A 26,573-nucleotide genomic window follows, 5' to 3' on the forward strand; every position below is an offset into this window, starting at 1 on the left:
AAAATGCAGCTGTACATGCTCTCCTCCGCAGTATCGTTAACTGGTCACTCACCATGAAATACACCATGAGAGCCAGCCCCTGAAGCGTGGCCTGGGGCTTTTGCTCACTGCCCCCACCCAGGGCCATCCCTGGATGGACTGGGGTTTTTTTTCTGTCTTATCTGAGTGTACCGTGTGCGGTTCCAAGCAGAAATGAGACTTTCAGGTGAAACATTGGATGTTTCTAGATTTCCTCAGCAAATATTTATATATGCCAGGCATCAGGCTTGTGCCCTAAAGATCTAAAGACACAGCAGCCCCAATATCCTTTAAGGAACTCTAGACTCAGTGGAGGAAACAAAGCATGCCCACATAGAACTACAAGGCAAGATTGCACAGCTGTGCTAGTGAGAGCAGCAAGACTCGATCCCATGGCTCCTGCCTCCAGAACATTCTCATTCTAGCATGTAAACTACAGTGGCTTTCCCCACATGACTCATGAGCTGTGCAACCTTGGGAAAGTCACTTTTCGACTCTGGACTTCACTGTTCCTCCTCTGTGAAATATAGGGGTAGAAGATCTCTAGGATGCCTGCCAGCCGTGACCTTCTGTGATTCAGGAAAGCATAAAGAGATAACCATCAATACAATATTACTAATTTAAGGTGACCATATATCCAGTTTGCCTGAGAAAGTCCCAGTTTACTCTCAAAGCATACTGGTTTGAGTTATATTGTCATTCTTTGCATATGTGAAATGTCAAACGAAAGCATACCAGTTGATACAAAAACCATTAAGTGGCTCCTTGCTCATGCTCAGCACCGGAGAGTTTCTTTAGGGTTGACCTTGTATCAGTTAGCTTTTGCTGTGTAACACACCACCCCAAACCTTAATGGCTTAAAACAACAAGCATTGTTTTTAGCCCATAATTCTATGAGTTGACAATTTAAATGGGGCTCAGCTAGACAGTTCTGCCACTCTCTTATATGTCTGGGGGCCAGTTGGCCTAAGGGTATGTCACCTGGAACACCTTGTCTCTGCTCCACAGGGTCTCATCCTTGAGCAGGCTAGCCTGGGCTTATTCACATGATGGCCAAGTTCCAAGAGCAGCAGGAATGAAAGGCACAAGGCCCTCTTGAGATCTAGTTTGGAACCTGCATGCTGAAATTTCCATCACATACTGTTGATCAACGCAAGGCCTAAGGCCAGCCCAGATTCAAAGGCTTAGAAATAGACCTCATCTCTTCCTGGGAGAAACTGCTGCCACTGGGGCCTCTGGAAAAAATATCCAGGGAGAGGAAAGACAGGAGAAAACTAGTAATTATCAGTAGTTTTTGAATCACCGATGTAAATGAACATCCCAAACTTTGACAATAATTACAAGGAAAACATGATTTTTTTAAATGTATACACCTAATTTCAGGGTAAATAGTACTCCCTCTTGTTTTTATTTCTGTGTCACTTATGTGCAAATTATATGACAGTGTTTGTTGCATTACGCACACTCCCAGCTCAGATAATTAACATGGGCTTCACTCTTGTAATGTTCTCAAATTAGTAGCTTTGTTTTAAAAGTAAAAGAGCTGAAATATAAACCTTAGGGAGGAACACGTCTTTGGGGAAAATTGAAAATAATGAAGGAAACAAAGACCCCAAAAGTTGTATTTTCTCATGGCCTCGGATGGGTGTTCTTACATAATAGGAATGCAACTAATGAGATATCAAACCATGGCCCATCAAAGCTAGGAAGTTACCTGAGAACCCAGTGAGGTTTTTGCAGTTTCTGTCATGCATCAGCTCATTCACCAAGTATTTGTGTCTACTGTGTACAAAGCACGGTTCTAGCACAGATGAAGTGATTGAGGCCCTGAGAGGTTTAGTGACTTATCTAAGCACAACCAGCTAGTAAGAAGCAAAGCCAAGACTCTAGGCCAGACCTCTACAGTTACTTTTACCTCCCTGAGTTTTAATTTTTTCATCTCCTAAAAATCAAAATGAGGTTACTGTTGTCTGGTAACAACTGCCATTATTATCTGAGTACTTACTATGTGCCAGGCAGTTTTCTAGACACTCTATGTGCATGAAATTCTCAGGACAACTAGATATTGTTATTCCCCCCATTTTATAGATGAAGAAACTGAGACTTAGAGAAATCAAATTACCTCAGAGCACATCGCTGGTAACTGCTGAGCAAGGATTTCAATACAGGTCATAAAAATCCAGAGAACACACTTTTAATCTTTAATAGGATTGCTTTGGAGAACTTTGTTAAATATGTATGCCCCAGAACCTTGCACAGAGGAAATGCTCAGTGAATATTTGTTGAATTTAAATAAGCAAGGAGACGGCCAATTTATGCAACCAGCTAATGTCCAGCAACATTTTTTAAGCCAAGAAAATATCACTCTGATGTACTCAAAGCTTCTAATGAGAACATTAGCTGTCAATTATATGAGGAAACCATTACACTGGGAACAAAATGGCCGGCACATGGACACAATTTGCTTTTTGCTAATTGGTATGAGGCCCATCCCAGCAGATGTCAGGCTCAGCCACCGTCACTAACCATAAATTGACATGTCAGACCTTGGCTTCAAGCGCTCTTCCTTCCAGTGAGACTGGTAACTAAATAATTGTACAGGTGCTACTGGGCGGTGGTGTCTGTAATAAGACCACAGAGTCCAAATAGGGGGAAGAGTCCAAAAAGAAATGAAAGAAGAAGGAATTACCTGGGCTGTGAGCTTGTAAATGGTAAGGTAGTTTGACAGTCGGGAAATGGTAAGGTTGGTCTGACTTAACCGAACTGTTGATGCTTCCAGAGCAGGAACAGTACGGGAGGCTGGGTGAGGCAGATGGCCGTGCAGCTGGAATGCTGGTCTGTTTTTCCCTGATGCTCTTTCTTTTCTGACAGTCAGAGTATAGGCTAGTATTATGCTGATGATGATCATTATGTGTCCGTAGCCGGGTACATTTTGAGCATTATTGGCCCTGTCTTTCTTTAGGAATGAGTATAACCTAGATCTCTAAGATCTAGGAATACATACTGTATACTCGGATGGACCTAGATTTCAGTTCCACATCTAGTTCACGATCTGGGTACAGAGTAGATGTCCAGCCTTTGCTTAACCCTAGTTAATGATGAAAACCTGAAATTTTACAAAGAAAAATTATTCTTAAACTTTTTTTTTTTCACTGAGCTCCTAATACGACACTAATTACATGTAGATGTCCTTAATTACTAATTGGCTTCTTCATGAAGACTCATAAGCATCAAATTTTGAATTAGACAGGTTTTCACTAGTATGTTGGTTTGAACTTAGTTCCTTTAACTCCTAGTCTGATTACTTACTTTCTGCCTTTTGATTCAGAATGTTCTATGGTTCAGGGATGATATTTCTAGATAAGAAATATGTTCAGATAATTTGATTCTGAGTTGTAATGTTATTATCAATGAACAAATGGTAAAGGTACCAAAAAAATTAAATAATAATAAAATATTAGTTAGTACTTAGTAAGAGAAGTAACCTGGAAAGGGAGCAATCTATGAAGTGAGGACTCTACCGGGATATCCAGGCCATGTGCTGTGTCATAAAGTATGGAACCGGTCCTCCACTCCCCTTTCAGGATGCTCTGAATCAAGCTAAAGACTGGCTGCTACTCAAACCACATGTGTGGCATCACAGCACGAGAGGGGCCCTTCTCTTCCCAGTGACAGAGCATCACCGTGGGAGATGAAACCCTCATTGCATCTGGGATCCTGAAACAGTGACTTGTGACCAGAGGAAGAGAATGCGGAGCCTAATCAGATAAATGCCTTGCCTGGATAAAACTTGATTTCTTAGCACAGGTATTGCCAAGGCTCAGGGAACCCAGTCTCTGGAATCCAGCTGAACTCCCAGCTTTAAAGGAATTTGCTTTCAAAGTGAATGTCTCAACCTCCACTTTGAAAAACTGACTACTTTTTTTTTTCCATAACCCATTACAGCGCTCAGATCTCCTGAAGGAGTCTGAGTCTTTGGCTGAAATATTCTCCTTCGAAGGAAAGAAGAGGGGAAGCATTTAAGAATAATGTTGTGGCTACTCACTGTGGCCTGATGCTGCCCCCAATTTAATCAAGCCCGCTAGGCTTTCAGACATCCCAGCTAACTAGTGGCCCAAGAAAAGCCACAACCCCTTAAAGAAAGAAATGGGTACTGTGAAATTTAACAGAATCATGAAAACATAGACTGAAAACCTGAAATCAGTAAAGAGAACATAAACCCATTTGGAGCAACAGAGACTGCGTTCATCGTTATAGATATGCAAAAGGTTACCACGTACGAGTTTATCTTGTCCTTTTAATGAAGCTCTCAAAAGTCATGGCAGAAATGTTCTATGTGATTGCTCAAGGTCGCCCCTTCAGACAACTGAGATGGCTTTCAACCAATTCAACCCAGGATTGATTTCTCTGGACAAAATTGGATAGCATTATGAAAGCAAAAAATGAGATTGTTCCTCAAAGTGGAATGCTTTGAAATAACAAGTGTTTGACAGTAATAGGTGAGAGACTGTCTTAGAGCCTTCTGCCATCTGAGCATGTTGCAAAGGATCCCAATTTTGCAAAACGGGCATCAGCAGGACACCGCTACCATCCAGTGAAAGCGTGGGTTTCCTTGTAGTGGGATGGATCAGAAACACTGCATTTGGAGTGCCTGATTTGGGCTGATGTTCAAAAGAAACTTTAAAAGTGCTCATACTCTAAGCCTGAGATTGCACAAAGCCCAGTGCTAGAAGCGTGATTGGATGTAACATAGTTAGGGGCGGAGAACAGGAGAGAAAACATTCCTGAGACTTCACTCTGCACCCACTGCCGAGAGCAGCGCAAGGGGGCATCTGCTACCTGTGTGTTCGCATGTAACACGCTGGCCATCCGGAGACTGGCCTCATCAGGAATCTGTATTGACTGTGGGGACGGCTTCCGTGTGGCTTTTCCTCATAATTCACGGGACTGTGAAATGAGCCAGTCTATTTTTGAAACTATTGATCCTTCCGGTTAAATGTAATTAATCCCATAGGTTTTCCAACATATGGATTGTTAGGATACATGGATTGAAACAACAGAATCTGATTCTGATAAAATTGAGGTGAAGAAAGAAAAGGAAGCAGAATAGGGGGAGGGATGATATAGAGGAGTTAAGGGATTGAAGGCAAGGCTGAGAAACCAAGGCTTAGAAAGAGCAGGAGCAGAGAGCATCTGAGCACCCAGCAGTAGGAACAGACCTTCTCTTCGAAAGACTTTTCCATCTCAGGAACTAGCTTCATGGTGATTTGGCTTCCACCAATTTCCCATTCCCAAGAGAAAATCTTAATGTCCTGGCTTGACCAAGGGTGGGTCAGTCATTGGTGTTGAGTGCTGTTCTACCAAGCCCATAGGCAGCGGGGGAGAAGTAGCTGCATCGGTGGTTTTAGCTTTGAGTCATCAGCTCACCTCGGTGAGCACTCACCCTCTCCCTCTCCCTGGTTCTCTTTCAGTCATCAAGGAAGTTTTTTCCCATCACGTTCTTTGGCTCCATCACCTGGATCGCAGTGTTCTCTTACTTGATGGTCTGGTGGGCACATCAGGTAAGACCCTGATAGCGATAGGCATCTGCCTGGCTTTTCTCTTGGTTGCCAAGTGGATAATCAATATGTTTGCTTTCTGAAACTGTCGCAAGAATTTTGCATCTTCCAGGATGCAAGGAATTTACTCCCCTTAACTCTTTGCTTGTCTCCTGGCCTTTCCCTGTAGTGTGAGTCAAATCAGCATAGCCCCAGAACTTGTGGATGAAAGGCCAAGCTAACTGCTTCTTGCCCTCTGCGGCCTGAAACCAGGCCAGCCCAGACCTGGAGGAAGAGCAGGGTTTTGCCAGGCTCAGCAGCACTTGCTTTCTCTTGGGCGGCCACTCACCTCATGATCTCATCAAACTGGCTCTTAGGAAAAGACCTGGAGACAAAGTGGTCTCTTCCTTGGGCCTCAGCTTACAAAAATGATGATGTGTTTCACTTTTACTGCTTTTAACTCAATACCTATCATGACGCCCATCAGTAGAGTAAACTCTCAGGAATTGTTTGTTGTAACGTATGAATGGAAAAATGAGATTCAAAAGTTTTATGTTCCTCGGGGGAGGGTATAGCTCAGTGGTAGAGCACATGCTTAGCATGCACGAGGTCCTGGTTTCAGTCCCCAGTACCTCCATTAAAGAATAAATTTATTTATTTTATTTATTTATTTATTTATTGCCTCCTCCCCACTAAATAAATAAATAAATTTTTTAAAGGTTTTACATTCTCAAAAATACTAATGGTAACCATTACTGATTGAGTGTGTACTACAAGCTGGGCAACTCACATCCCTCTGTCCTTGCACACGGGTAAAATTTGTCTACAGTGATGGTTGCACAACTCTAGAAGTATACTAGAAACCATCATACACTTCAAATGGGTGACTTTTAGGGTATGTGAATTACATCTCAATAAGGTTGTCTTAAACATGATACCACTTCACAACCATTAGGATGACTACAACCTAAAAGACAGACAATGCCATGTGTTGATGGGGATGTGGAGAAACAAGACTGCATACACTTGTCTAAACTCACAGAACTGTACATTGTTTTTAAAGAGTGAATTTTACTGAATATAAAATTATACTTACTGTATGAAAATTACACCACAATTTTTGTTAGAAAGAATATATAGCATTACTAACAAAATCCAATGGAAACATTGGCTGATAACCCAAGCATTATTCCTACAAGATATTTTATATTATTCCTGTCATAGTTATTTTACTGACATTTGACTTCAGATTACTTTTCCTTGATGTATTTCCAAAAGTCATTGGCCCCCTGAAGAAGTTCTCTTTGCCCCAAAGTCATTATTTTCTACATTCATTGAGAGACGTTTGCTACCAACACCCAGCAGAAATCATTGCAGGTCAGCTGCTTCTCAGGCTCCAGGTTTCCAAGCTAAAAGGACTGTTTGCCGTTTATAACATAAATAATGGCCTTTCCTAATAATCATTTTTATTCTTCCATGTACTGATAAAGAAAAAAAGTGGCTTTTTTCACTTGCCATAATATATTGTTTTCTAGCTATTTCTCTTTAGCCATCCTAGAAAACATCATCGTATAGGATTCCATCTTTTTCTTTACTTTTTAGTAATTATCTTAATTCTGCAATCTTGTTTCCTTTTGATTCTCTTGTAGGAAAGCACAAACAATGTGTAGAACAATAATAATTACCAAAAAAAAAAAAATAGAAAGTACATAAGGAGAAACCTTACTTTCCAGTAATGGATGAGAAGTTTCTCTTTCTTTTCTCCAAAGAAATACTTTTGTCTTTCAAAACATTCAGACAGCTGATCAAAACAGCAGATTCTGTTCTACATCTGTAGCTCTAATCCTATTGTTTGTACTTTTGAACTCTAAAAGCTATAAGGATAACAAGTGAATCATTCAGTAACCCAACTATTTTGTTACCCACAGTTTTACCAATAATAAATGCTGTTTGATACTATTTGATGCAATTATTTGCCTACTGTTTGGCCAAAAATAAGTGCCCTTCACATAGAACACTCTGTGCATATTTTCCTTTAGTTTGGGGGGTGTTTTTGTTGTTGTTGTTGTTGTTGTTGTTGTTGTTGTTGTTGTTACATTATGAATCTTCATCTTAGTAAATTTCATGGGTGATGAAAACCTGTGACTAAAATCTATCCCAAATCTTGTTAATTAGATGTTTATTCTAAGAGTCACATATAACCGTGTGTCTTGTTTAGCCAGTATGACATTTTTGCAGATCCTGATTAAACCAAGGCAAGGAACTGCATCTTGGAATATTGGAGCAGTACTGGACATGGATTCTGAGTGGCCCCATTATTTATTTCTATTAGAAAACAAAGGAATTCCCCCCAAGAGACTGCTGATGTCCTTTCTAGCTCTGAACTTTTCTGATTCTCCCCAATTTAATCAGAGTGCCATCCTATCCATGCAACTGTCCCCTTGCCTCTGACACACCAAAAGCCAACTTCAGTGTAATATACTCAGAGTGAGCTTATGAAGACTAGTTCTCCTTCAGTGAAAGCGTTTCTAGAGCCACCCAGATTCATCAGAGGTTTGACGTACGGGAAAGATTCTGTATTATCCATGTGATGTCCCACATTGTCGACTGACCCCACTAAACCAGCTCCTGTCCCTGCTGCCAGACCCGAGGGTTGCACTCCCAGTTGGGCAGGGAAAGGAGTAATGTCCGAGTTATCACAGCTTCTGTTTATTGAACATTCACTTTATGCCTGACACTATTTGCTATTTGCTTTATATGTGTCATCACATGTCATCATCCCAGCAGGTCTGAGGGTGGATATTATTATACCCATTTTACGTAAGAGAAAAACTGAGGCTCAGGGAAGTTGGCTGCTGTGCACCAGGAGTGGCCGGCTAGGAGCTGCACCCAGGGCTCTTTGTACCCCACACCAGCACTCTTAACCAGGCCACTGTAAGACCTCTCCCCAATTTCCCCATTCTTCTGTCAATAGTGGCATTCAAACTCTGAATATAAATTTCTTTAAGTCACTGCTTTAGAACTCCAAGAATTTAAATTATTAAGAATATATTAGGTAGATTGGAACATATTGAGGGTGACAGTTACTTAGTCAGCATCTTCAGTCTTTGAAAAAAGGTTTCACTCCAAATCTAACCCAAAAATGTCAGCAAGGAGAGTATTTTGCTTAAGTAGGGCACTCCTGTACAAAACTTTTCCTAGGAGAATCAGTGAAATGCTAGTAAAATCACCTAAGTATGCAGATTGATTTGTTTATTCAGCAAGTAGGTACTGAGAGGCTACTGCATACCAGGCTGTGTTCTGCTTGTCGGGGAGACCACGGTGACCATGGCCACGACCCTGCTCACGTAGGTGTTACTTTCTAATGAGGAGCAGTGAATCTGTGCACCACGAGGACAGGTAAACCAGTTCAGTAACCAGGCTCTAGAGCAGGCATGACCATCAGAATGAAAATAACTCCACACTATGCTTTTAAACTAGTGGGAACCAGCCTATTACTTACAAATTGAAAGAGAGATTTAGAAATAATTCCACCCTATTCCCCCAAAACCTCTATCCTTACGTGCTACATTGGTCCTTCACATTTTTTCCAAAAAATGCTGGACATTATCAGGTAGGCCATTGGAAACTAAATTGAAAGTTTTCAGAACTGCAGTTCTGAACTCCAGAAAATACATAAAGCTTTTAAAAGAAAGACCGCAAGCTGACAAACAAGCACCAGGAAGTTGCTCAAGAGAGTGAAGGGCTTGCATCTAAGGTCAGACCTCCAAAAGTCATCGGTCTTCAAAGGCAAAGACCCAAAGAGTAACAGATGCTCCCTGTCACTTTGCAATAATGATGTACTGTTCACAAAGGGTCTTCCCATAAATTATAATTTAGTGTTCACAGCCACCTTGTAAGGTTAAGTATTATCATCACCACTTTATGGCTAAGAAAGCGAGAATCAAAATACAATTAACACAGCTGTACATTATATATGATAGTTGTTAAGAGAATAAATCCTAAGAGTTCTCATCATAAGAAAAAGAAGCTCTCTATTTAATTGTGTATCTGTATGAGATGATGGGTGTTTACTAAACTTATGTGATAATCATTTCATGATGTAGGTAAGTCAAATCATTACGCTCTACACCTTAAACTTATACGGTGCTATATGTCAATGATATCTCAATAAAACTGGGAGGGAAAAAAAGCAAGATTAAAGACATTGCCCAATTGGTTCAGTTAGCAATATATCAAGTACTTAATAAATGCCGGAGCCAGACCTTGGACCGAGGTCTTCTGATTCTCTAACTGTTGCTTTCTCCATGGCTGCCTTGCTGATTTACAGCCCTGTGTTACCAAACCCAAAAGCCCTCCAAATCAAGTTTCCCATGGAAATGGTAGCATCTAAGAGTCATTGTTTAAGAGTGGGCTGCAGACACGAGGAGATGTTCAGGAAAAATGGGGACACTGGGTGTCAGTCCTTAACCTTCGATGGTAAATCTGCTTGAGGCTTTGGTGCCGTTGTCAGGCAGTGGCCGCTGGAGCCAGTGAGCAGTTGGCATGTACAGCCCTGGTCCTCTGCTTCCCCTGCCTGGCTTTAGTAAAACCCAGGTAGGCACTGGAGCCCTTTGTAGCTCTTTTTTGAGATTATGTATTCATTCTTCATGTGAACATTCTTGATCTCTCAAGTCTGGATGTCTTTCAAGTCAAAAATCCTGTCAGAATCCAACCATTCTGGCATATTCCTTGTTATCATCTCAACACTCAGCACAGCACAGGGTAAGAACTCATTAAAAGAGAGTTGCATTGAAATGTGAGTGGTTTTGTGGCTTCAAACACCCATGTTTGTCCCTGTCATGGCTTTCAGGTTGGAGAGACAATTGGCATTAGTGAAGAGATTATGGGTCTGACCATCTTGGCTGCTGGGACATCCATCCCTGATCTTATCACCAGTGTCATAGTGGCCCGGAAGGGGCTCGGGGACATGGCTGTATCCAGCTCTGTTGGAAGCAACATTTTTGACATCACTGTAGGGTGAGTACAGATAAGTTATACAAAGGTGCACAACAACTCCATCCCTGTCTTTGTCTTCTTAGAGACTGTGAAGACATGACCAGGACCTCAAAGCCCGTAACCAGCCATTACCAGTAGAAAGTAAAGACTGGGAACGTCATTCAGTTTCCCCGACTCCATTTTTCATTTTCAGAGAACTTTATGAAGAATAAGTTATCCCTAGACAGGCAGAAACACACACTTGCATACAGAGTGGGTCATACAGGAAATAATTTAAGAGAATTTCACCTATTAAATGGCATTGGCTACATGTTATGAATATTCAGCATTCAGATGTGACTGAGATACTCTGGTAGTTTTACTGGGTTTTTTTTCCCCCACGTTCTAACAGACTGGAACAAACATAGGCCCAGGAAAAATACCCCATCTCCTTCCTTGGAAAATGCTGGCAGATCTGGCATTATCATTTCTTTCTCTGTGCTGGTGAACATAGTCTAGGTGTTTTGAAAGTCAGAAGATGAGACCTGTTCTTACAGTTAAGCACACTGAAGTTCTCAATATGAATAGTCTGTAAAGTGGATCTGATTGGGGAGCAATGCTGTTATTTCTATCACTTCATTTAACTTGTCCAAAGTAAAAGCGGTCTCATAAATTACCCAGAATGGCAGCCCCCTGAGAAAGTAAGGCATACGGTATTTATCTTTATGTTCCCACAAGAGCGGGGCTCTTGGCACTTGAATTTGGAAAGCCACTAAAATGGATCTACTTTCTCACTGAACATCTTGAATATTGTTCTCTTTTATCTTTTCCATCCCCTCATATACATAGTAGTTGTCTCATCCAGTGTCTACCATGTGTACTGTACACACGTGTATCCATTTAAGCCACACAACCATCCTAAGAGGTATTTACAATCATCCCCATCTTCCAGATAAGGAAACTGAAGGGCCCACAGTTCACACAACTAGTGAATGAGATCGCTGGGATTTGACGAGAGTCTGCTCTCAACTCAGCACTATCTGTGCACAAAATCCTGCTCCGAGCTCCCCCTGTCTGAACCACCTCTGAGTTCCAAAGGTGCCCTCTCCTACCATATTCTCTTCCTTTGCTGGCACCTCTCACCCGAGGGCCCTTGCTGCTTGTCTGCCTAGAAAACTCCAACTTACCCTTCCAATGTCAACGTCAAATCCTGGCTTCTCTGATTCCCTTAAGCCTGCCCTGGGGGCTCGTGCTTCTGTACACTCCCTGTATATCAGTCTCCTGTCATGGTCCTGCCTGCTAGACTGCGAACTCCCCAGGAACAAGAACTCACCAAGCCTGATACAACGCCTAGTGCATGATAGTGGCTTGACAAGTGTTTGTACAGTAAATAGATGGATGGATGCATGGATGGATGGATGGATGAGTGAATGAGTGAATGAATGCCTGAAAAGGTGTATGTTTTAAAGGAAGGATGTCTAGTATAAAGTGTTCTCAGTTCCACCGCCTGCACATTTAGTTTTCTTGGTCAATCTCTTGTAAAAATAGAAAATATTCTGTAGTACAAAAAGATAAAACCCTACATATTGGGGGAAATTACAAGTGTTCTATGAAACATATGTTATGTTTTTGAAAAATATTCTACTAAATTCCAAAATGCTTTTTGTTCATTGTTCTAAAATTGCATATATCTTGTAACCTAAATGAAAGGTTAAAGAAAATCACCCCTAATCCTACTGAATAATCAGTTTTGACCTCCTGGAGGGCTTTTATTTTTCAATTTTATAGCTGTCTGTGTCTAGTACAGAGTAGGAATATATTAGTAAACTAGTAAATCTACCATTTTTCTTCATAGCTCTCATAATGAACATTCTATGGCTTCAAAATATTCTATCTTGTTGCTTTTAGTTTAACCATTATCCTTTAGTAGGACCTTTGTATTTTTTCCAATTTTCTAATATTTTGAGTGTTTTATGAACACCTTTATGCAGGAAAATCTCCTCTTTTAATTATTTTATTAAAATTAATTCCTTCAAGAAATATTGGTGGATTAAAGATTGTAAATGTTTCAGTGATCCCTGATGTAATACATGTTTCCAAAAGGTCTTCCCCAAGAGTTTATATCAATTTACAAAATCATTAGCAATATAGTGAGTGTAACAGTTTCTTCAGTCTTGCCAGTGTTTTCTTTTTGATTATATGATTAATACATATTCAAGGTAAAGGATTTAGAAAATACATATGAAGCATAAATTCAAACCAACACCACTCCTTTTTAATTCATACATATTTTACATTATTGAAGTTACATTGCAATTTGTATGTATACTTTTCATTTTAAATATAGAATCATATCATGAGTATTAGCCTGTATCATTATAAGTTTATGATTTTTAATAACTATATAACATTACATTAACTTAATAGTTTGCTATTTAACTAGCTCCCTATTATTAGAGATTAAGGTATCCCTGATTTTTCGCTACTCCAAATAACACTGAAATGATCATCTTTCAGAATAAAATTGCATCTGCATTTCAAATTATTCCTTATACTTGATCTCTGACAATAAACTTGATAGGTCAAAAGGGGTTAAAAATGTCATATCCCCCAAAGGGTTTTTACCTATTTGTAGTGCTGTAAACCACACCTTCACCAAATTTCACAAATTGAATGTGTGTGTGTGTGTTTAGCTTAATAAGAGTACAGTGGGAGGAGACGGGAAGAGTGTGGAAGAGGAGTCCCTCAGGACAAGTGTCATCACTGCTCTTGGGCGCTCCCCTCCCCTTTTCTGACTCTCCAGTGCTGATCACAGGATGCCAGGGCTGCCCCCTCCTGCTGAGAGCTGGAATTACATCTTGCTCCCTGAGCTGCCCTCTGGAGCCCCTCCCCTCCTGCCATCGCCCACTTTAGTAAGTGCCTCCCAGCCAGGCTGTAGTGGGCAAAGCACCTATACTGATCGTTGCATCAGTCACTTCCCAGGTTACCATATACACCCAGATGGAGCCTGCATGTGCATGTGTGAAGGTCCCGGGAATTCAAAGATGGATAACTTGTGGGCTCTGCCTTCACAGGCACTCTCTCCAGCAGAGGGGAGAGGGGTGTTAACTCACTGCCCCTTTAACCACACTACTTCTCTCCAGCTATTTGCTTTTCCTTTGGAAAACTTTGTTTCAAAAGGGCATCTCCTCTTCCACATCCCTGATGCTAGATCAAGGCTAAGTCTCCCTTAGCTGTCTGCTGTGCAGAAGGCTCAGCCGGCTGGATCCATGACTCCCTAGTCATCATTAGGTTCAATGGGTAGAACTCGGTGGCATCTCACCTGCCACTTGGAGATCCACGTGCCCCTGAGTCATGCGTCCCCAGCCATTTCCTTGCCCACAGAGTCTTCACCCACTCCCTGGGTGGACCTGGCAGTTGGCTTTTCTAATGTCCTTTCAGGAGTTGCCACTCTGGATGGGTAACAAAAGATATGATCATATTTCAAAAGCCAAATGAAAAGGGAGAGAATGGGTATAAAAATACATAATAGCATCTTTAAAATTTTCATCACAAGCGTAAGATACAGTCTTCCTCAAATCTTTCAGAAAGACCCTTTTTAAGTCAGAAGTTTATCCTATCTTTTCCAAAATAAACAGACTATGTCACATCATGGCCCCCACCATCCACATTTATTTTCACTTGCTCTTAGATTTTTAATTAAGTCATTGCTATTCTCTCTCTCCATTTAAAAAATAATAATAATTTGGCCATTTTCACCACTAATTTCTGTATCTTTTCTCCATTTATTGTCTCCCCCTCTCATCCTGCACAAATCCTTCAGTTCATCTCTCTGAGGCTGAATCCGAACTAGGAAGGAAACCAAAAAATTATTTCAAACCAGATTTAGAAATCAGCTGCAGCAGTCATGTCTTTGATCTTAGTCAACCTTAGAACAAATTCTCTCTGTTCTCCCTAATTTGGTCGGGAAATAGATAAAGGCTTTTAAAGTTCACCTGGCTTCCTTATATGACTTCCTGAGCCAACCTCGCCCGAGGCACAGTGAGCCTAGCAGGATTCTCGATTCGGATCATGGATCCCGAAGCTAACGTTCCATCACCTGCCTTCTTCGGTGCGTCTGACTGCTCCCCCGTGTACCCCGCCTCTCCCCTCACAGGCTCCCACTGCCCTGGCTCCTGTACACCGTCATCCACAGATTCCAGCCCGTGGCCGTCAGCAGCAACGGCCTCTTCTGCGCCATCGTCCTCCTCTTCATCATGCTGCTCTTCGTCATCCTCTCCATCGCCCTCTGCAAGTGGCGGATGAACAAAGTGCTGGGCTTCATCATGTTCGGCCTGTACTTCGCGTTCCTCGTGGTCAGCGTCCTCCTCGAAGACCGAATTCTTGTGTGCCCTGTCTCCATCTAACAGGAAAAGCCATATCTTGAGCCAACAGCATGGATGGCCCCTCCCCGCTCTGGGTGGTAGGCTCCTTGATCTCCGGAGAAGAGGCAGCTGGCACACAGCCCTGGGTTTGTCGCGTGTCCCTCCTGGGCGGATTCGCGGAGGGGTGGATTCTCGCTGGGCCCACGCGCTTCCCGGGCTGCTCCCGTCTGTGCCTACTGAAACGGCTTCACGCAAGAGACAGGGAGAACCGACCTCGGGGGGCTTCCCTCCCCGCACCACTGACAGGTACTCCTTGCTGGTCAGAGGTAACGTTCCTTGTTACGATGCAAACAATGACGGAGGCAATATATATACGTGTAAAATATACATATTATATATAGATGCACATGAACACACCCCTGCCTGTTCCTGTAGTGTACCTCTTCCTGTAAGTACACCTATAGAGTAGTACATACCTGTATACAGACACAAAGAAGGAAAAATTATGTATATATAAAATCGTATATATATATATACAAATACAACTGCATCTTTTCAGGGATAGCGCTAGTATATTTATAGTACCTATCTGAAGAGGGGCATCAACCTTCGGTCTGAGCTTTACCTCTTAAGTGCAAAAGGTGAACTAAGAGAATCATTGCTGTGACCTTCAGCTGACCTTGGACACCCTGGGATTCTGCCTGGTAAGGTGGATGTTTTCAGAAAACAAGTTGCTGGAGGGAGGGCTGGGTGGAGGGGGTCTGTAGGGGCCCTGAACAGAGTCCTCCAGGACATTCCCACAAGCCAACCCGGGAAGACCATCCGTCCACCCCAGCTGGGGTACACGGAACCCACAGGGTTGTTGGGACATTCAGAGGTGAAAACCCAGACTGGGTGGATACTGGTTTGGGGCACAGAGAGGTGACCAGGGTTGGGTTTGGGGCTTTTTTTTTTTAATATTTCCCCAGCATGCAAGTAGAAAATATAATTGCAAACCAAATTAGTGCTCTTCTAAGACAGCAAGACTACATATAAACTGAACCTAGATTGTCCCAACGCATGTCCTGTTATCATCAAAAGAAGGGGGCAAGTTTAGCTGTGACTGTCATTTAGACATATTTTGATGCTAAGGGCTCATATATAATCAAAATGCCTGTCGAGAGAGAATACGCACTGAGAAACACCATCCAGTAGAGGTGCTCAGTGGAACTTGCCCCCGAGTGGGAACGTAAGGGCATAGTTTTTTAAATCATCTTCCAGTGTGGTCATAAAGGGCTTCAATGACTGAAGAAATCATTGTTCCTCCAACCAGTAGAAAGAATTAAATTGACTCAGATCAATACTGCTTGGTTTCAGGCAGCTGCTTGGAAAGTCGTTTGCTCACTAGGAAGGTTTCTAAGTCCTGTGTCTAGTGGTGCCAGGACCAGGATTTGGTTAAAGCCCATGCTATGCAGGTGTCTCTCCTGCCATCAGGACCCCACCTGGGACTCTTTCTAGCTTCCAGAGGAGTCTGCAGACAGCATTCAACAGCTTCTTTACTCTGGCTTCAAGCCAGTCACTCCAAGGTTTTGATTTCCAGAGCATTCATAGGACATTTCATTTCATTCATTCAGTGCCCCCAAGTTCTATTTGACACCTTGTATGATTCCCCAGGTCTGTGTCTATAGAAAATAAAACTAGCAGAGAAAAAAATTAGGCAGACTGAATTGGTGAAACATAAGCAGAGTTTTTCATTTCCCCAAGTCATTCCCTTAAAGTCAATTGAAAAAGTGGCGGACGGCCCATTATTCTGTAGCCATCCTGCATCTAAGTTAGCACATACCGCGTATGGGGAACTACACACCTTGCTTCTTCTCTCCTGTCTGTTGTGTCGCTAATGCTGCTGTGACTTTGTGGTGAGCCCGTACCTCCTAACACAGGGAGGCAGGATGCCGAACTCACAACTAAGTAAAGAGGAAGGGGGACCTAAGAGCCCTGGAGCAAGTTCGGTATTCCTTCCACAAAACCTCAGCTCACTGCACGGAGCCCGGCAGTAACAGGCAGTGCCCATCGTGGCTCTTCTGAGTGGCCGCCATCTTGGTTTCAGTCTCTCCAACTTCGCAAAGTCAAGAGTTTGGTTGTGTGAGAGAAACCCATGTCTCATTCGTCAAGGGCAGGATTTTGTGTTGAGGCAAGAATTTGTGCTGGTTCCTTCAAGTGAAGGAGAATGAGTAGGTGAACATTTAGTTAACTCTGGTGGTTTTCCCTGTGCGTTACTTGAAGGGGAGCAGAGTTGTTTATTGTGTGGATGTGTATTATTGACTGGTTTATCAACTTGAAAGGAGGTTTGAATAGGTGACTCTGACTCAACTGCAGATAGATTCTGTAGAAGCAGAAAGGATGGGGGAGGTCTGGTGTAGCTTGTTCCTTTTCCAGCTTCCCCGTGCTCTCCCTGCCCCCTCACTCTTTCCCACTCATTCCCAGCTCACAGTGGAGACTCATCTGAGCAGCCACGGAGCATTTTACTTGCCTGGGAGCTTCCCTTCCTAGGGAGGGTTGTGGTCATTTGTGACAAGTTGCGTTTGAGAAGATACTGTTTCCCAGCCCAATTCCCACCTCAGTGGTGTGCAGTGTTCCCTCACTGGCTGGTCTGCAGGCACCCTCTCCTCGCCACTGCTTGCCCTTGCTTTTCCTCTGTAAAGTGTCTGTGAGGTTATGTGTTTGCCTTGGGTAAATCCAGAGAGACATGTATGTATAGAATGCAACCATGGATTTTTAGGGAGGGAAATAGATCAGTGGTAGAGTGCATGCTTAGCATGCATGAGGTACGGGGTTCAATCCCCAATACCTCCATTAAAAAAAAGAATTAAAACAGTGGATCTTAAAAAGCGTTTGAATATTTAACATAATTATAAGAATTTTCCACAACGTGGTTTCCTGAGTAGGTCATCTCTAATGCCTTTCCTGTATGCCTGTGTAGATACATATATAAACAAATGTCTTCATACCTAATCTATATATACACACACAATACCACTCACATCATCACCCTCTGACCCAGTCACACTCAGGATTCAAAAGCAGGAGCACTGAAGTGTGCCTTAGTGAAGGAAGAGGAAAATTGTGTGCACCAACAACCCAAGGGAACATTTCTTCCTGATCCCATGAGGTTTGCTTTTTGCCCAGGTACATGCCAACAGACACATATGCACCCGCCCCATATATATTCCTGCCCCAGGAACATAGATTTACAGCCTTATGGAAATGGCCAGCCAGCTCCCTAACGCTGATACAGAGGCAAAGAATGCACAACAGAAAAGTACAGGGGGAAAAAATTTAGACTACAGATACCCTCTTCGCTTTTCTGGAGCAGAGTATAAAATAATAACAAAAATTCAAAAGCCAGCCTCCTACTGTTCAATCTAAAATAAACGAGCTGTGCCCAAATGGCTCCATTTACCTGCAGCGAGCCCAGTAGGTCTTGCTTGTTGTCACCTCTCCTGTCAACCTGGGCCGTCTCAGGACAGGAGAGCAACTTGGTTCACGCTGAGAATACCCAGACAGAACCTTCTAAATTGCATCTGGGAGTGCGCATGCTGAGTCCAGCTGTGCTCTGAACCGGACTAGTTCCTGAAGAACAGAAGCTGGAGATTAGATGGTGTTTATGCAGCTTCCCGGACCTAAGCTGAGCCAGGCTGTGACAGATCAGGAAAACACAGTAACTTACAGAGACGAAGGACGAGGGTTGTTTTATCAAACTGGTCGATGCAGCAGAATTTCCTAGCGCTTTGCCCAGAAGATTATAAAAAGACGCAGGGACTGTTTCGTATTTGGGGAAAATGCTTTGTAAGGCTTCTAACAGGTGTCGGCTGACAGGGGCCATGATAATTTATTTTCTCGGGAAGATGTGAATCAGGTGTTTGGAGCCCTTTCAGCAAAACACAGCTGCCTCACTGATGAGACATTCGATAATATTAATGCACATCATTGCTGGGCAGGGAGGAAGTTGGCAGACTCCCCACCATTGCTCACAGCTCTTCAGCTCCTCTGTACCAGGGAGAAAGGAGACAAGCTATCAAGGGAAGCCCCCCTCCCAGACCGCCTTAACAGAAAGCTGAGCAGGGAAGTGACAACAGAAAGAGCTGCTGGCCAGATGGGCAGCTGGAGAAGGGGGACTCACGTTAAACGCTCTGCTGAAACTGCTGGATTGGGATGTCTGATACGGGTCTGATGACCCATCTGAATGCAGGCATATCAGCAAACGTCAGTGTGCTTTCTTTCTTTCCTACATCTGCCAACACACACTCGTGCACACGCGCACACACACGATTGTGAGGGTGCCATGATTCCTTACACCTGGACAGATTATTACTCCAGTAATTAAGTGTCTATACTGGAAGTGGCAACCCTGTTCTAGAAAAAATAAAGGGAAGCTGTTCTCAAGGTGATTTCTGGAGAAATCAGCTGTCTCCTGAAAGCTTGTTACAGAGGCTAACGCTCATTCTTGCTAAGCCAGTATCTTACATAACCACCTGGCTTAATATTTTTAAAAGCCACATCCTCAACTCCTATACGTCCCTTCGCAAGACTGTCTTCAATTAGTAGGTAAGGGCTTGTCGTGAAGAGAAAGTGAAAAAGTAAAGAATGAGGAGAGATAAGAAAGGAGAAATTCATTTACTTTTACTAAGATTCCCAAAAAAGCAAGTGTTGCATTGATATATATCCCTGTGTAGTTTAAAATAATTACAAGTGTCGGGCTTTTTTTTTTTACCCAATTTACATGAGCCTATATAGAGTCCCAGATAAAAATATATTCCCTTCTCAAGAAGGCCTTGGGAAGAAAGGTAAGGGGCCTCCGCTGCCTTTTTAAGTTCTCTCCTTGTCTCTGTAGCTTTTATGTTTCACTTTTAATCTCAGCGTCCCATTCTTGGAGATACCTTGCAAATGAGAAAAGCCAGGAAGGGCACACTCACAGCCAGCTCAACGCCATTACTTGTCCATAGTGCATCACAGTCTTTTTTTTTTCCACTTCACTGGGAGCTTTGAAACGCACGGGCTGGGAGAGTCCTTCTGTAGGAGGGGGGTCCGAGCATAGATGTTCCTGGTATAACCCAGCTCCACCAACTCTTCACATTAACAACCATCAGTGTCAGGGAAGTCTTCCTTCAGGTTAACCCCAGCCCTTCAAGGTGATGAATTCACCTATTTTCTTTTTACTGGCAGAGAAGAGCTGCACTGGGGCACTCCTCACTATTTACCCCTGGCAGAGCTGGGAGTCTCTACTAGGTGACCCTTTATCTATTTTCATCAAAGGTATCTTTAGATTTTTATTTCTGAGTCTTTTTCTTCAATCTGCCTAATAATTTTTAAATTCTTCTCTACTAAGTCTTTTAAAATGCCATATGTTGCTCTGAAATCTTGGAACCTTTTGACTAATCAGGACACAAGGATAAGGTCTGAACAGGGCTGAATGATGGCCTCAAACCCAATGCTTTGCTGTCTTTTTATGCAGCCCTCTGTGGTCCTTACCTTTAGAAAGTCACACTTCATTGCTACTTCACATTAACCTGTGTTTCCTGTGACTCCTGTACATGTCTCCAAGACGTTCGGGTGAAGGCAGCGCGTATCTCAGCTTGGCCCCGTGCACTTGGATGGGTGTGTCCTGTCTACCATGAGCCCCTCTCCATTGGGCCTTCTTGAGTCTCAGCCTGTTTCTTTCCAACCCCAACTTCCAGCTTTCCAGTCCAGGTTGGGCCTGGTGCTTACTCGCCTTCCAGGTTCTTACCACCAACCTCCCCACTTTACTTGGGCTTGGCAAGTCTAATGAGCATTTTCTCACATCTCACATCTTGCATCTTCACATTAAGGTGAAGATTCAAAAATGCTAGACCCCTGCCCCCAACAACTTATGTCTTGTGTAATTGACTACTAGCGGTGGGGGAAGTCCCTCCGAACTGATACCAAGATGTGTACAGAATTCACAACCACAAGAGAGTGAGTCATGGAAGTACCTTAAGAGCATCAGTAGGCTTCGACTCAGCAAGTACTACCAGGCACCTGTCCTCTGGTGAAGAGTGTGAACACTGGGTGAGGCATCGTCTGGAGGCCTTGGTGAGGTCAAGCTCACATGCTTCATTTTTAAGGTCATAATCCCATACTCACAAAGACCCCAGAATGGGGGAGACACCACTGGAGATCATTCAGGAACTCTGGACTGCACTTAAATGCACTGACTTACCAAAAGGAATTTGTATTTTTGCTCTCAGTGGGAAATGGGAGAAATGGTTGGACCACCTCTCATCACCCAGCATTGCAGCGCACTTACTTCCTCGTGCAGTGGGTTGGGTGGGAATTGTAAGATTGCTGATTGGGGTCCCGGCCTGGGACAATGGGCTACAGTTCTCTGGGACAATGGGCTACAGTTCTCTGGGACAATGGCTACAATTTGCTCCTGGATCTAGAAGTAACTAAGGCCTTGGGACTGACAGAAAGCACTCAACTAACTGAAAGAGTACACTAATTTTTTTAAATCGTGTCAAAAAAAATAATGAATGAAGCCTGAATCCCTGAATAAAATAATTTTAAGGCTGAAATTACATGCATGAATTAAGGATAGATAATTCCTTGCCATTTAATTAACCAAATCTCCAATTCGCATCAGGATAAAACTGAAGGACAATGGATGCCTTTTGGGTTTTCTAATTTTTTAATATTGCACTTTATAGTACTTCATAAGAGACGATTGTCTTAATTAAAGCCATAAAATACCAGTAATACATATATTCAGGGCTTCTGAATACAGTCAATCAGTAAGCAGTCCATGAGTCATTCCTGTTTTGTATTGTTTGTTGTAAATTGGAGTTTATCTGTTCTATTTTTCAAGGGATTACTTTTCTAGACAATCCTAATCTCCAGATAAATTTTAGGTGTGTACTTTAATAAGACTAAAAATCAGAGAAATGGTTCATTTCACGAAAGCACTCTTCACTCTCAAAATAGCTTGTTACACATTTCCTTTAAATAGCAAGTTCTGATGCTACATTTAAAGTATTTCCTTTTTTAAGTTACAGATTTACTGTTTTCAGGAGTCCATTTGTTATATAAAGCAAGGTTCACCCATATGGAGAGTGAAATGGATAATTAGCAAATATTTACTTGGAAAATTTAAGGTTTATTTGAGTTTATATAAATATAAGACGGATCTAAGAAGTTCCCTTATAAAAATGGCAAGTAGAGATACACAGTTTATCAACTTCTTATGCCTAAATTACAAACCTTCCTTGGGAGGACTTGTAAAACAGAAGACTTCATAATTTGTTGGGGTTTTTTTTTTCCCTTTTCTGCTAAAATACTCAATTTCTGGCCTCCTATGGTAGAATACTTACACACATATACACATAGATGTTCCCACAACTAAAAGCTTTTAATGTTTCACTCCATCACAACTTTTTATATGATTTGAGTGAAAGCTGAAAGAATGACTAAAAGGCACTAAGCCTAGAAATAGCCACCACTGAGGTACCTAAGTTGTCGATGTAGAGTAAATACATGTGTTAAATTGAACAACCTGATCAATTTTATGTTTAAATGGCCATTTGCCCTAAAGAATGATTGTCTGGAGCCAGAGCCAATGATGTTTTGATGTTTCTGTTTGGGGCTGTTTTGTGGTCTGAAGCATTTCTCCAAAGGGCAGAAACTCTCCACCTGGAAGAGGGAGTCTCATTGGCAGATAGTCCTGTTGAACCCTGCACACAAAGTTTATATTTGTGCCCTGCATCTAGCCTGGATGCTTTTCTTCTGCTCCAGTTTTTAAAAACTCCAGAAGCAACAGCTTCCATCAACAAGAAATCCACAGTCTCAAAAGAGCCATAAGAGAAGTGAAAACTAGCTTCCTGGTTTAATGAAGTGGCTGCTAGAAGGAAAGGAAAGGAAAGGTAAATTGTACTACTTTTGTTCTTCGCATATTGTTAAAACAGAGAAAATGTTGTCAACATTGACCCCAACGTAGGCATTTGCCCTTAACTTGTAAACTGTTTTTTGGGCACATTAATTACAAACATCAGAACGCCATTTTTGTAAAGGATCTTTTTAGGGATAGATGTCATCTCATGCTTCCTGTCTGCCTCCGTTTTAAAGAAGTGTTTTAACCTCTATCTTGACCCCTCCAAGAATCCAGCTGATGCACTTCCAAATTACTTTCGTCATTTTGTGTGTGTTTTGTTTGTTACGAGCAATTTTCACTGGATGACGAGATATATGGAGATTTTGCGTCGGTTTATTCTCTGTGAATATGTCTGTACATAGACCGAAAGCTATATTTATTTGTACATAGGCTGTTTGGATTAATGTGTTTCTGTCACATGGACTTCACCCTGATAAAGGGTACTTCTTCACTGTGTTCATGTTACACTTTCCACACCTTTGTGCTCCTACTACTGATAATCAACTCATAGAATATCTCACTTCCTGTAACTAAGTCTCCTCGGTGTGAAAAGTAATAGTAATAAAATTATTGACTCGAAGTGTTGTTTTGTTTTGGAATAATCTTTACCTTCAGCTAATCAGGACCCTTGGAATCTCAAGAAATTGACACAGTTGTGGAAGATTCACTGCAAGGATTCAAAGGAACAGAAGGACAACAGGAGTTACTGTTAATTATAACTACCATTACTGAAAAATCAGCCTCGCACCCTGAAAAACAAATTCAAACTCAGAGACAGAGTTTTGGGAGCAAAGAAGAGAGCCGCTTTATTGCTTTGCCCAGCAAAGGAAACTGTGAATCCATCCTGGGGTTGGGGCTTGGTGATTATATAGGCAAACAGGACAGAGATAACGAACAATAGAGTCTTTTACAAAAATTTATCTTATGTCGCGGGAACTTCTGGTGGTCCGTTAAGTAGGTCGTTGCTCTCGGTCTTGGTGTTATCAGGTCTGATCCCTCTGGTGTCAGCGAGGCTGTTGGAGGATCTGGCCATTCCTTCAGTGTTACCATTTCATGACCTTTCTGGAAAATAGCTTCTGGGTTTTGAGTACAATGGATTCAGGATAGGGTGTAAATCATAGCGTTGGGGCTGCTGAGCATGTAATCATTCAAGCAAGTTAAACAATAGCAGTAACAAGGAGTAAAACCGGTTAGTCAGTCAGGAAGAACTCCAAGAAAAATTAATCAAGCTGTGAGCTGTCTTAGCATCAGGGAAGCCATCTTGTGGCTCCTTCACTGCCACTTGTGGCGTGCTGGCTAATGTCGTGTGAGCTTTTCAGTGTCTGAGGGAGATTTGTGCACTGAAAGGACTCCTCTAACAACTGAATTTTAATTAATGAAATGTACTGAAAATTGTAAATTCAAAAGCCTAGTGTTCCCTAGGCTTTTAAATTTACTTTAGAAGTCTTGTATAAATCTATTGCTTCTAGATAAAAATAAGAATTCATACTCAGTTTTTCTTTGATTACACTCAATTAACTGATAACTTTCAAAGATTAAATTCTAAATAACTAACCGAGTTTATGAATTAGGTTCCCTCAGGAACTTTTACACATTTAACATCCCTGACTTCTCTCAAACACCTCAAAATCCTGACAGACTTACAAAACTAAAACCAAAATCTTCCTATGCACTTAGCAATCCCAATCAATCTATCAAATTTGAATAAAACATAGTAAACTAGGTTATCCAAAACATTAAAATGCCGTTTACAAACTTAAAAGTTTACTACACCTTTAAAACTAATATCATAAGTCTAATACGATACACATTTCAAATCGTACTCAGAGAATCTAGTATGCCAGATTGATTTCAGACACCTTAAAATACAAATACACACAAAATATCCCAATGATTATAAAGCATTCTTAAATCATACCAAAGTATTAATACTATGAATTTGACTTACTTTATTATCTCTGTATTTCTACAGTGTCCTCCCAGGCTTTAAAAAGTCACCCCACTATTGAGCAGACCTCCCACCTCTGGGAGGAAGAAACGATTGGGATCAGAAAGCCTAGCCTGGCTGCAAACGGCACATGAAGACAGATTCCACTTCAGTCCAGGTGTCAGGCTTGTCCAGGACATGAAAATGTTTGAGGCACACCAAAGTCACCAAGAGTCCCAGAACTTTTGGTGGCCTTAGGAATCTGTACCTACAGATAACATACAGAAGTACTAAACTTCTGCTGGTCAGTCTTGCCTCTAGGGCCATCTCATACATTAAACACAATTTGTGTATTTCTATAGGGACAGACCTAAGACATTGCCAACCCAGAGCTGGCAAACACTCGGTACATTACGCCACTCATGCTCCTTCACCCACAGCAAACATCAGTGATCAGGCACACAACCATACCCCTCTATACTGTTATAGCCGAGTGTTGCAGGCAGCCACCACCTGGCGGCCCCAGCAGCGCACAAGAGGAAACTAAAGTGCCGTGTCTTAGCCTAATCTATAAATGAGGACATGAGGACAAGATGAGCAGTGTTGCTTTCCTGGGGTCCTACTACAAAGCAGTAGAGCTGGACATTAAGACCTGCTTTTTGTTTTGTGTGTATGCTTTGCTGCAACTTTGCCAAACCCATCTGCGGTGTTACACATGTTGCTGTTTTATGTACCCAACCAGGAGGCACAGAGTCCCAGGGGGAGGGTTTGCCACTTACAAGGCAGAGGAGCTAGAGGCCTGTGGTACATTTAAAGGGCGTAAGTTAGGTCATTAGTTAGGTCATAGCCAGTGAGTAATAGCAACTTCTAATTAATGAGAATCGTGTAGGAAGAAAAGAAAGGCTTTTCCTGCTGGGACTGAATAATGGAATTTACAGTAAATAATGACAATCACCTCAGGGATAAAAAAATAAATAAATCGATGCCCAAATTTGGTCACAAAACTGTTGGAAGTTATGCATATAACTTTATCAGCTGCCAGCAGCCAGTGACCCACGTCCTTGAAATGGAATCAGGTCAGGGAAGGATGTAAACGCTCTGGCTTTCCTGTCTCCTCTCAAGAGCTTGCTCAAATGCACAATCAGTTCCCATGGGAGTTCCACTGGCCCTCAGGGAAAAGGAAAAGAAAAATGTTTTCCACAAGGGAAGTAAAGCTATTTGTTCCCCATTGGCTTGATGCAGGGATGGCCTTTAGAAGAGTCTGGGAGGTGAGTGGAAGACCTTGTCCCCAACATCCTCAGAATCCTCCTCCCTCCCTGGACTATTGCCTAGAATTTCATCTTAGTGCCTTATCTGTCCTGCTCAGGGATTCTCAATGAAGACGCAGCACCCAAAGGGCATATTAGAAACAGCTGGGGGCTTTTCAAACTCCACGGGTCAAACGTGGCCCCACCCCCAGCTGCTATCTCCCACCTCACCAATACGGGCACTCCCAGGTGAGAGCTGTAGCAAGCTCTCTGTGTGCAGCCTCAGTGTTCCATGGGGAAAAGACGGAGACTCCTGCTTAGCGTAAGGCCCTGATCCCTGTGGAAACTGTAACTGGCTCTAGGAGGAGTCCATGCCTTGAAGTTTCTACAAGTGACCGGGGAGCGTGCCTCGTGCTCGTGGTCAGGACCTGCAGTGTGCCAGGCACAGGTGTCAGCACTGGGGGCGCAGAGGAGGCTGAGTTCCAGCCCCGGTTCTCAAAGACTTCGTGGTCTGCAGAGGAGGACAAACACGTGACGAGTATAGGCCTTGTACTAGAACAAGCATCCTGGAGGGTGGTTAAG

At 42.4% G+C, this 26,573-nt stretch overlaps 1 protein-coding gene across 3 annotated transcripts in view; it reads left to right on the plus strand.

Annotated features, from left to right (window-relative positions):
• Window positions 1-23,397, plus strand: part of SLC24A2 (solute carrier family 24 member 2) — a 224,043-nt gene extending 200,646 nt beyond the window's left edge. For all 3 annotated transcript variants that reach the window (XM_074361516.1, XM_045509886.2, XM_074361517.1), the window contains 3 exons: window positions 5,490-5,579; window positions 10,408-10,574; window positions 14,689-23,397. In XM_074361516.1, the coding sequence (XP_074217617.1) occupies window positions 5,490-5,579; window positions 10,408-10,574; window positions 14,689-14,938 (507 nt within the window). In that variant the 3' untranslated portion in view covers window positions 14,939-23,397. The remainder of the gene's footprint in view (window positions 1-5,489; window positions 5,580-10,407; window positions 10,575-14,688) is intronic.
• Window positions 23,398-26,573: the final 3,176 nt, after the last annotated feature.

Source organism: Camelus bactrianus, chromosome 4, assembly GCF_048773025.1.
Source record: "Camelus bactrianus isolate YW-2024 breed Bactrian camel chromosome 4, ASM4877302v1, whole genome shotgun sequence".
Lineage (NCBI taxonomy): Eukaryota > Metazoa > Chordata > Mammalia > Artiodactyla > Camelidae > Camelus > Camelus bactrianus.